The 12,532-nt window shown below is 40.9% G+C and overlaps 1 protein-coding gene across 1 annotated transcript in view; it reads left to right on the top strand.

The window, feature by feature from the left end:
- Positions 1-593: 593 nt before the first annotated feature.
- LOC311618612 (cryptic protein-like) overlaps positions 594-12,532 on the top strand; it is a gene marked incomplete at its 5' end in the record, with an annotated part of 32,869 nt that continues 20,930 nt past the window's right edge. Inside the window, 2 exons of the mRNA XM_084876199.1 lie at positions 594-786; positions 12,330-12,441. Coding sequence (XP_084732325.1) covers positions 594-786; positions 12,330-12,441 — 305 coding nt within the window. The remainder of the gene's footprint in view (positions 787-12,329; positions 12,442-12,532) is intronic.

Genomic DNA, 12,532 nt, shown 5'->3' with positions numbered 1-12,532 from the left:
TATCATGGCAGGGCTGAGAAGATTTTCCCAGGGCACAGGCCTCAAACACAGATTCCAGACTTGGATCCGGGATTGTACTTCTCAATTGGTAAGCAAGACCACCATTTCCATAACCCAGAGGTCCAGGTGAGGTGCCAGACGGCCCTAATGGGCTCAGACTACCCTCTCTGGCCCCAAAGGCCCTCCCAAAACCCAGACATCTGTCTGGGGCACAGACCAACCTCCTGGTCGCAGACCATTGTGGCGAGGACCAGAAAGCCATTTCTGGGACCCATACTAGCAGTCAGTGCCTATTCCTTAATTGGAGGCCAATTAACCAGGCTAATCCTATCCACCTTTTTTCATCATCTCAAAGTCCTCCCCTTGCCCCAAACCTCACACCTGGGCCGATAGCACCCCCTAGTGACCACACTATGCCTGAGCACCCAGACCTACATCCAGGGCTCAGACCTACATCTAGGTCCCAGACCTTCATGGCAGGTCTAATTGGCCCACCCAGGGCCCAGGCCACAAACCTGGAACACAGAGTTGTATCAGCGGAAGAGATCTCTGTGTAATCCAAACAACTATTCCATAACCCAGATGCTCAGGTGATGTACCAGATCACCTTGGAGGCTCAGACTTTCCTCTGGACCCGAACTACCCTCAGAGGACCCAGACCTCCACCTGAGGCTCACACCTACATCTGGGACACAGATTATCATGGTGGGGCTGAGAAGATTTTCCTGGGGCACAGGCCTCAAGCACAGTTTCCAGACTTGGATCCTGGGTTGTACTTCTCAATTGGTAAGCAAGACCACCATTTCCATAACTCAGAGGTCCAGGTGTGGTACCAGACTGCCCCCGGGGGCTCTGATGACCCTCCCTAGCCACAAAGGCCCTCCCAGGACCCAGACTTCTGTCTGGGTACCAGACTTACCTCCTGGTAGCACACCATTATGGCGAGGACCAGAAGGCCGTTCCTGGGACCCATACTAGTAGCCAGTGCCTATTTCTTAATTGGAGGCCAAACAACTAGGCTAATCCTACCCACCTTTTCATCATCCCAAGGTCCTTCCCTTGCCCCAAACCTGAAACCTGGGCCCATAGCGCCCCAGACCAGGAATGGAACCAAGATCTCCTGGTTCATAACTGAATACTCAACATTAAACCACACTGGCCAAGTGCAATTGGGATATCTTTTATTTCTTCTTTCAAGTACTGTGGATAGAACTTACAGTAACATCTATATATATAAAAGACTAATATGCTAAGTGTCCAATCATTCAACCTTTGCTATGATGCACACTCACCACCGGGGGACAGATGCTCAATGCAGGAGCTGCTGTGATGTGATGACAAGCACTGGCCATTTACAAAGAAAGAGCACCACACACCTGGTGCTGACAAAGCAACATTGGGCTTCCCCCAAGTGGGGAGACCTGCTACCAACACAGAGTGACAGCCCATCAAATTGCAGCTAATGCTACCAAGACCTCATGGTACAAAATATGGCCCATAGCCAGTCCAGCCCAGAAATGGTGTCTGTGGGCACTGGGTAATGACATCATGTAGCAACACCCAGCTTCCTCTCCCTATATAATAAAAATATTTATTATAATGCTGACACTAGGTGAAGGGGGTTTGGTTATATAGGCTGTGAACTGAATAGTAAGGGGAAGATTTCAATTTACAAGCCATCCTATATAATATCTTTTACAATTTTATAATAAAATTTTTATTATATAGGGAGAGGAAGCTGGGCATTACAATTTGCATATAATAAAAGCATAATATGCAAATTGACTGAACAGCCAAACAGCAGAACGACCACCTGGACAACCATCCTAGACCATGCTATGACACCCACTGGCACCAGGCCAGCAAAGGCAGGTGCGATGCAATTGGTCAGGGGCCCGGCCATCACCCCATGATCACCCTGCAGAGGGAGGCCCAGGCCACAGACTGCAGGCTGCAGCAGGTGGGTGGGGCCTCCCTCTGTAAGGGAAGCCCAGGTGCCGGGTGCTGGAGGGAAGCCGATGCTGGCAGCTGGGGGAAGGAAGGCCTACTCTTGCATGAATTTCATGCATTGGGCCTGTAGTTTATATATATCATATATGATATATATGGCTAATATGCTAAGTGTCCATCTGGTTAATGACATCACATGGTAATGCCTGGCTTCTTTTCCCTAGCGACAACTAGCCTCCTTGGAGTTTCTTTAGCCCAGGAACACAACTTGCTTTATAGCAGGTGCAAACACTTTAATCAAATGTCTGTGAAGTGTTTTCCCGTGCCTCATCTCATTTGATCCTCACAGAAGTCCTGGAATAGGTAGATAGGAGACTAGGTAGAATCCTATTTTCTTTTCATTAGTTGGAAAATGGAGATTTAGAAAGCTTAGAAATTTGGCCTGATTGAAATGAAATAAGAAATGGTGGACCTTGAAAATTACTTCAGGTTTTCTCACTGCACAGTATATAGTCAAATACTGCTGTAGTTAAATATTTTACATTCTGTTTTCCTTGCATGATCTACAATAATAATCTGCTTTGTGTTGATATTTACTGCTATGTTGCTGATAATTACCTGAAAGAGAAGTTGGGGTGCTTCATTAGGCTGGAAAAGTTTAGCTAAATCAGAAACCAGATGTAATTAAACAAGTTTATTCTCTATATAAAAGGCTAAATTGTTTTGCACATGTATGGTACATATAAAGCGCTTGCTGGCGAAATTGCACACACGTTTCAATCTGTCATTGTCGACCATGAATTTGGTTGACACTTCTATTCTAGAGAAAGGGTGAAGAATTAGAATTTCTTCTAATTAATTTCCTTCCAATGTTCATGAATCCATGCACCAAGCCACTAGTGTTTAATAAAAATGGTAAAAGTGGACAATGTTATCTTGTATTCTTAAGGAAAATACATTCAGTTTCTCCCTGTTGAATGTAATGTTAGCTGTGGGTTTGTAGTATTAATATATGGCCTTTATTATGTTGAAGTATGTTCCCTCTATTCCTACTTTGCTAAGAGTCTTTATCATAAATGGGTGCTAGATTTTGTCAAATGCTTTTTTTTTTTTTTTTTTTTTTGCATCAATTGGTATGATTATGTGATTTTTAGCTTTCATTTTACTTCTGTGGCATATCTTGTTGATTTGTGGATATCGAGCCATCTTTTCACCCAAGAAATAAATATCACTTGATCAAGGTGTATAGTCTTTTAAAGGTATTGCTGAATTTGGTTTGTTAATATTTTGCTGAGGATATTTGTATCTATGTTCATCAGAGACATTGCTCTATAATCTTTCTTGTTAATGTTGATATATGGTTTTAGAATCAGTATAATGCTGGCCTCATAAAATGAGTTTGGGAATCTTCCATCCTCTACTTTTTTAGAATAGTTTGAGAAGTATAGATGTTAGTTTTTTTGAATGTTTGGTAAAATTCACTTGTGAACTTTTGTTCATTGGGAGTTTTTTAAGTACTGATTCAATTTTTGCTAGCAATTGTTCTGTTCAGATTCTCTGTTTTTCTCTTGATTCAGATTGTGTGCTTTAGTAATTTATCTATTTCTTCCATATTGCACAATTTTTGCTATATAATTTTGTGTAGTATTTTCTTATGATCCTTGCTATTGCTGTTGTGTCAGTTGTCATTTCACCTTTTTCTTTTCTGGTTTTATTTCTTTGAGTCTTCTCTCATTTTTTTTTTAATGTGTCTGGTTGAAGTTTTATCAATATTGTTTATCTTTTCAAAGATCCAGCTCTGGTTTCATTGATCTTTTGTAATTTATTTAGAATCCATTTTGTTTATTTCTAGTCTGATCTTAATGATTTCCTTCCACTCATTTTGTGTGTGTGTGTGTGTATGTGTGTTTTATTATTTCTGTGTTTTCTAGTTCTTTTCAATGTAAGGTTAGATTATTTATTTGAGATTTTCCTTATTTCCTGAGACAAGCTTGTCTTGCTATGTATTTCCCTCGTAGGGCTGTTTTTGCTATATTTAATAGATTTGGGGTTGTTTATTTCCTAATATCATTGTTAACCTTTTCATTGTTTAGTAACATGTTATATAACATCATGTATTTGTATGGGTGTATTTTTTTTTCTAATTTATTTTTATTTTCATACCAAAGAAGATGCTTGATGTAATATCAATGTTCTAAAATTTATTGAGACTTTATGTGGTCTATCCTGGAAAATGTTCTATGTGCTCTTGTAAAGAATGGATATTCTGCTGCTTTGGAGTAAAATACTTTGAAAATATCAATTGCATCCTGCTAGTAAAACACATCATTTGAAGCTGCTCTTTTCTTACTGATTTTCTGTGTAGAAGATTTATGCATTAAAGTCAATGAGGTGTTAGAGTCCCATATTTTGACTGTTTTACTCTGGATCTCTCTCTTTATGCCCATTAATATTTGGTTAACATATTTAGATGCTCCTTTACTAGTTGTACTGTTTAATAATGCAGATTTTTTTCAATAGATGGATTTTATATATATACATACATATGAATATGAATGATATGAATGCTATTTTGTTGTATTGACAACAAGCTTTAAAACTTCATATGTCAAACCTTCTGAAGGTGTTCAGATCATAGATACTTTTACATTTAAAAATGTCAAATTTCATGCCAAAAAAAAGAGCATTGTAGGAATTTTTAATTCATTACTTTATTTTGAAGCAAAGTGCTGCTGAAAGTTATCATATACTTTGGGAGCTTATGATGAACATGCTCTATCTCAAGATACTTGTGAATGCTGGTTTAAGTACTTTAAAAGTGATGATTTCAATGTGAAAGACAAAGAACATTCAGGTCAACCGAAAAAGTTTAAAGACCAACAATTATAAGCATTATTGGATGAAGATGTGTGTCAAATTCAAAAGCAACTTGCAGAAAGATTAAACACTGCTCCGCAAACAATTTCCAATCATTTACAAGCAATGGAAAAGATTTTAAAGGAAGGAAAATGGGTACCACATCAACTGAACGAAGACAAATGGAAAATTGAAAAGACAGTAAAATATTGCTTCAATGGCATGAAAAAAAAGTCTTTTTTGCATTGACTTGTGACTGGTGATGACAAGTGGATTTATTTTGAGAATCCCAAATGCACAAAATAATGGGTCAATCCAGGTCAACCATTAACATCGACTGCGAGGCCAAATTGCTTCAGAAAGAAGACAATGCTCTGCGGTTGGTGGGATCAGGAAGGTATGGTGTATTATGAGCTTCTAAAATCAGGTGAAACTGTTAATACTGATCACTATGGACAACAAATAATCAATTTGAACCACATTTTGATGGTGAAACAACCAGAATGTGCCAGAAGACACAACAAAGTAATTTTGCTTCATGATAACACACCATCACACACTTCAAAACCAGTTAAACAAAGACACATTAAAAGACCTTGCCTGGGAAGTACTAACCTACCTGCCATATTTAACAGACCTTGCTCCTTCAGATTACCATTGTTCCAGTTGATGGCACATGCACTTTCTGAGCAGCATTTCAAAATGTACGAAGAAGTGGAAAATTGGCTCGCTGAATGGTTTGTCTCAAAACAAGAAAAGTTGTGTTGGGACGGTATTCACAAATTACCTGAAAGATGGGAGAAGTGTGTAGCTAGAGATGGTCATTACTTTGAATAAAACATTTTTGATGTTTCTCTTAAAATTAACATCTTTTCTTTGATTAAAAAATTCACATTATTAACAGGTATAGGTGCATAAATGTTTACAAGGGGTGTATTTTTTTGTTGTTGTTGATTGAACATTTTATCCTTATGTAATGTCCTTTATTGTCTATTGTAGCCTAATTTGTTTAAAGTTTATTTTGTCTGATTAAGTATTGCAACCTCAGCTTTTTTGTTTTCATTTGCATAAAATTTCCCCCATCTTTTTACTCTTTCTTTTCTTTTTTTTTTATTATTAAATTATTATCTGTGTACATATTTTAACATTGCCCCCCCCATACGTACCCTCCCTCCCCAGAGTTTTGTGTCCATTGGTTGTACTTATATGCATGTATACAAGTCCTTTGGTTGATCTCTTATCTCCCCCAGATCTCCCTACTCTCCCCGCTGTAATTTTACAGTCTACTTGTTGCTTTACCGTCTCTATATCTATCTTTTGGTTTGCCAGTTTATAATGTTTTTTAATATCCATAAATGAGTGAGGCCATGTGGTCTCTTTCATTGACAGGCTTATTTCACTCAGCATGATGTTCTCTAGTTCTATCCAGGTTGCTGCAAATGATGAGAATTCCTTCTTTTTTATGGCAGCATAGTATTCCATTGTGTAGATGTACCATGGTTTTTGGATCCAATCATCTGCTGATGGGCACCTAGGCTGTTTCCAGATTCTAGCTATTGTAGACTGTGCTGCTATGAACATAGGGGTGCATATATCCTTTCTGATTGGTGTTTCTAGTTTCTTGGGATATATTCCTAGGAGTGGGATTACTGGGTCAAATGGGAGTTCCATTTTCAGTTTTTTGAGGAAACTCCATACTGTTCTCCACAGTAGTTGCACCAGTCTACATTCCCACCAGCAGTGCACGAGGGTTCCTTTTTCTCCACAACCTCGCCAACACTTGCCGTTTGTTGATTTGTTGATGTTGGCCATTCTGACAGGTGTGAGATGGTACCGCATTGTTGTTTTGATTTGCATCTCTCGGATAATTAGTGACTTTGAGCATGTTTTCATGTGCTTTTTGGCCTTCCTTCTGTCTTCTTTTGAAAATATTCTATTTAGGTCCATTGCCCATTTTTTAATTGGATCATTCATCTTCCTTTTATTTAGTTGTATAAGCTGTTTGTAGATGTTGGAGATTAAACCTTTATCAGTGGTAACATTTGCAAATATGTTCTCCCACACAGTGGGCTTTCTTGTTGTTTTGTTGATGGTTTCTTTTGCTGTAAAAAAGCTTTTTATTTTGATGTAGTCCCATTTGTTTATTTTCTCTTTAGCTTCCATTGCCCTAGGGGCAGTATCAGTGAAGAAGTTCTTTAGGCATATGTCTGAGATTTTGTTGCCTGTGGATGCTTCTAGTATTTTTATGGTTTCCCGTCTGATGTTTAAGTCCTGTATCCATTTTGAGTTTATTTTTGTGTATGGTGTAAGTTGGTGATCTAGTTTCATTTTTTTGCATGTATCTGTCCAATTTTCCCAACACCATTTATTGAAGAGACTGTCTTGACTCCATTGTATATTTGTGCCTCCTTTGTCAAATATTAATTGAGCATAGTGATTTGGGTTGATATCTGGGTTCTCGATTAGATTCCATTGATCTATATGTCTGTTCTTGTGCCAGTATCAGGCTGTTTTGAGAATAGTAGCTCTGTAATACAGCTTGAAATCTGGTATTGAGATCCCTCCTACTTTACTCTTCTTTCTCAGGATTGGTGTGGCTATCTGGATTCTTTTTTTATTTCAGAAAAATTTTTGGAGAGTTCTTTCTAGGTCTGTGAAATATGACATTGGTATTTTAATCAGGAGCTCCTTGAACCTATAGATTGCTTTGGGTAGTATGGACATTTTAATGATGTTGATTCTACCAATCCATGAACATGGTAGGTTCTTCCATCTGTTTATGTCTTCCTCTATCTCTTTTTTCAGAGTCCTGTAGTTTTCCACGTATAGGTCTTTTACCTCCTTAGTTAAGTTTATTCCTAGGTATCTTAATTTTTTTTTGGTGTGATGGTAAATGGGATTGCTTTTTTAGTCACTCTTTCTGTAAGTTCACTATTGGTGTATAGCGATCCACCAGTCCTCTGCTTATGTCTGTTTACACAGGCCTTGGCTGCAAGCAGGTGGGGCCAATCTATACTCTTTGCCTGTCTGCCATCTGTCAATCTTAATCACTCAAGCCTCTTTTCTGATAGGGCTTTACATGGGATTGGTGCTGTTTTGTTTTCACAGAATAAGATGGGTATTTTTTTTTCCTTACCCAGTGCTACTCCTCCATGAGTGGCCCAAAAATATTACTCTGCCCTTGACTGGTCAGAGATCCTTGTATGATACCAATGGAATTGGCTGGCAACCTGGAGTTTTTATCATTCTGGTTCCCAGAATAGTGGGGTGGACTAGTTCCTCTTCCAATCCAGTTACTGAGGGCTCCTTGGGCCTATTCAGACCCATAAGCTTGGCCTCTGACTTTGTTTCCTCTGTAAAGCTCAATATGTAGGGCATGGCATGCTGTATTACCTGTCTTGAGGCTACTGAGGGGCTTGCTCTCCTGGGGAAAAATGGCTGCTTAGGTTTGGAAGCTTAAGAATATCCAAATGCAGGTCTCCTGGCCAAGCCTCCCACCCTGCTTCCCTCTTCAGCCTCTCCTCAGGCACTTCAAGTATGTGTCTCTCTTCCAGTGTCAAAGCCTTGGGTGAGTGATTGCAATTGAAAAGTCCTGTGTTCTGAGTTTAGAGAATAAAAATAAAGACAAAAAAGACAAAAAAAATCAAAACAAAACAATGAAACCATGACTCCCCCCCCCCCCCCCAGCACTGTGCTATTTTCCCCTCATGTGGGGCCACCTTTCAAGGGGCAGCCTTTTGCAGCTGTGGTCTTGGGTCCGGACTCCCTAGCTAGCAGCAGCCCTATGGCTTTTCTTTACTTTTCTTTTTTAAAAATATATTTTATTGATTTTTTTTTTTTACAAAGAGGAAGAGAGAGGGATAGAGAGCTAGAAACATCGATGAGAGAGAATCATCGATCAGTTGCCTCTTGCACACCCCCTACTGGGGATGTGCCTACAACCAAGGTACATGCCCTTGACTAGAATCGAACCTGGTAACTTTCTGTCCACAGGCTGACGCTCTATCCACTGAGCCAAACCGGTTTCAGCTGGCTTTTCTTTTTCATAGTTGGATGTTGAGCCTGTTGCCAAGGGACACGCTTTTGGAGCAATGCAGCTTCTTCCTCTCCCCTTAAGCCTCCTAACCACTGCCCTTCTCAAATCCACGTCTCCATTCCTACCAATCTCTAGGTGTTTTCTGCCCTTCCTTGTTAATTCTGGAAATATACCCTCCAATTTAACTGTATTTTCCATCTGGTTTGGGACGAGGTGCACAACACTGAATAGGTGCCATTTTTTCTTCCAATTAGTAATTATTTTAAATTAAAATGAATTAAATTCTCCAATCAAAAGACTGAATAAGAAAGCAAGACCCTTACATATGCTGTCTACAAGAAACTCACTTCAGATCAAATGGTACATGGACTGAAAGTAAAGAAATATATAAATATATTTCATGTAAATGAAAACAAAAAAAAGAAGGCTGGGATAGTAATACTTATCCCAGACAAAATACACTTAAAACAAAGGCTATGATAAGAGACAAAGAAGGACCCAGCAATTCTAATTCTGGGTATTTATCCAAAGAAACACCAAACACTAAATAAAAAATTCATATATACATTCCTATGTTCATTTCAGCATTATTTACAGTAGCCAAGACATGGAAACAACCTAAGTGTCCATTAGTAGATGACTAGATAAAGATGTGATACAGCCCTAGCTGATTTGGCTCAATGGATTGAGCATTGGCCTGTGGACTGAAGGGTCCTGGGTTCTATTCCACTAAAAAAAGAGAAACATGCAAATTGTACCTCCGCTATGCCCACAAGTCACACCCATAAGCCAATCAAGAGCGAGTATGCAAATTAACCCAACCAAGATGACTGCAGCCATGGAGTGATCAGGAGGCTTGGGTTTCCCCGGCAATGGAGGAAGCCAAGCTTCCTGGCTGGCCCTGGCCTCCGCTCAAAGCTACAAAGTTTCAATTATAGAAGATAAATAAATCCCAGATACCAGGGCCTCTGCTTGGGTTTCTGGGTGGCTTGGCAGGCCTGAAAACCACCACAGATCCCTTGCCTAGGCTGCCTCATACCCCAAAGGAACCCCCACCCTGATCTGGGACACCCTTTAGGGAAAACCAGCAGACCCCCAACCATGCACCAGGCCTCTATCCTATCTAATAAAAGAGTAATATGCAAATTGACCATCACCCCAACACACAAAATGGCTGCCCCCATATGGACATAAGATAGCTACCACAAGATGGCAATCAGGGGAGGGCAGTTGGGAGGGACCAGTCCTGCAGGGGAGGGCAGTTAGGCATCAATCAGGCTGGCAGGGGAGTGGTTAGAGGGTGATCAGGCTGGCAGGCAGAAGCAGTTAGGGGCAATCAGTAAGGCAAGCAGGCAAATAGTTGGGAGCCAGCAGTCCTGAATTGTCAGAGGCAGTCAGACATCCCTCAAAAGGTCCCATATTAGAGAGGTGCAGGCTGGGTTGAGGGACACTCTCTCCCCATGCACAAATTTTGTGCACCAGACTCTAGTATATAATAATATAATATAATATAATATAATATAATATAATATAATATAATTAATATAATTAATATAATATAATATAATATAATATATTATATATAAAATGGTGCATATGGAATATGACTAAGCCATTAAAAAAGAATGAAATCTTGCCATTTCAGCAACATGGATGAATCTAGAGGGTATGGTACTTAGTGAAATAAGTCAGACAAAAAAAGACAAATTCCATATAATTTCATTTGTATGTGGAATCTAAAAAGAAAATGAACAAAGATAATAGAAACAAACATAAATACAGAGAACATTCTGATGATTGACAGATGGGATGGGGATAGGTAAAAAAAAAAAAAATAGGGATAGATTAAGATTTAAATTCATAGCTATAAAATAGTGATGGAGATATATAAAGTACGGCATGTTAGGGTCATCAAAGGAGGAATGCAAGAGGCCAAAGATCGTAAGGGATTATAAATTTACTGGAGGCCTAGTGCACTAAATTCATGCACTGAGGGGTGGGGGGCAAGCCCAGCCTGCACCCTCTCCAATCCGGGATCCCTTGGGGGATATCCAACTGCCGGTTATGGATCAAGCCTAAACTGGCAGTTGGACATCCCTCTCACAATCCTGGACCGCTGGCTTCTAATCACTCACCTGCTTGCCTGCCTCGTCACTCCTAACTGCTCCCCCTGCCAGCCTGATTGCCCCTAACTGCCCCCCACTGGCCTATTCGCCCCTCAATGACTCCTCTACCAGCCTAATTGCCCCCACTCTTCCTCCCCTCCTGCCAGCTTGGTCACCCCCAACTGCACCCCTTCTGCTGGCCCAGTTGCCCCTAACTGTCCCCCTGCTAGCGTGGTTGCCCCCAACTGCCCCTTCTCCCCTGGTCTGGTTACCCCACACAGCCTACTGTTCAGTCATTTGGTCGTCCCTCACTAACCCCCTTTCTGGCCTGGTTGCCCCATGCAGCCTGCTTGTTTAGTCATTTGGTCATCCCTCACTAACCTCCTCCCCTGCTGACCTGATCATAGGCAGCCGTCTTGTGAGGGTGTGAGGGTCAATTTGCATATTACCTCTTTATTATATAGAACTAGAGGCCCAGTGCACAAAATTCATGCATGGGGGGGGGGGCGGTGTCCTTCAGCCATTCTACCCTCTCACAATCTGGGATGCTTGTCTGCCAGCCTTCCTGATTGCCCCTAACCACTCTGCCTGCCTGATTGCCCCAACTACTCACCTGCCTGCCTGATTGCCCTTAATTGCCTCTGCCTATCTGCCTGATTGCCCTTAACTGCTTGCCTACCTGCCTAATCACCCCTAACTGCCTCTGCCTTGGTCCAACTCCATCTGGACATCTATCCTGTCTAATTAATATATTATACTTTTATTATTATAGATAGTTGCCTTGCTCTAAGCTGTAAGGACCTGCTTGTCATAGAGATAGAAAAGTTTTAATTTTTACTGTTGATTATGGCAATTAACTAACACAGATGGCCACCAAAATGGTGACTTACCAAAGGGTGTATAGCAAACAGTGCTGTTAAGTCCTCTTCCATGAAAACATGCATGTTGTGCATTGTATCTGCCTGGGTACATAAAAGAGTGAAGTTTCTGTCTGATTTGCAATCATATGAGCGAATTGTCTGAGACCCCAGCCCAATCTGGTTTGGGGCTCACAGAATAATAGAGCTCTTATTATTATTTTTTTTTTCTTTGCTCCATTGGTGGAGATTTCCTAGAAGTTGCAGGATATCTTCCTTTTAATTTTTCCTCAACACTCTGACTTTACTTATGTCTCTCACCTTTGCTTTCCTCTCATCTCCCACCCGCAACAGTAACTTGTTCCAGACTCACTTTGCTCAAGTGGATATCACACAAAGTGTCTGCCACCAGAATTCCTGGTATTCCCCACGCTCTGGGCTTCTGCTTCCAGTCCAGGAGCTGCCAGCAGAACTACGATTCCCAGAATTCTTGATGCTCCCTGCACTCTTGGTTTCTGTTTCCAGTCCAGGGGCTGCAGAAACCAAAAGAACTTGGAACTCCAGCTGCCCCCCTGGCCGGGCTGACAGGACCAGACACTCTAGTGGCAGCTGAGCCAGGAGGCTGGATCCGTCTGAGGTGGTAGATCCAGTCTCACCGCTCAGCCCTCACCCCCCATTGGGCTGATAGGATCAGACCCTCCAGTGGTGGGGCTGAGGGGACTGGGCAC

This window comes from Pipistrellus hanaki (genome assembly GCF_964339955.1).
Source record: "Pipistrellus hanaki genome assembly, chromosome: 3".
Lineage (NCBI taxonomy): Eukaryota > Metazoa > Chordata > Mammalia > Chiroptera > Vespertilionidae > Pipistrellus > Pipistrellus hanaki.
Note: the sequence above shows the minus strand (reverse complement) of the source record. Positions and strands in the feature narration are given on the sequence as shown.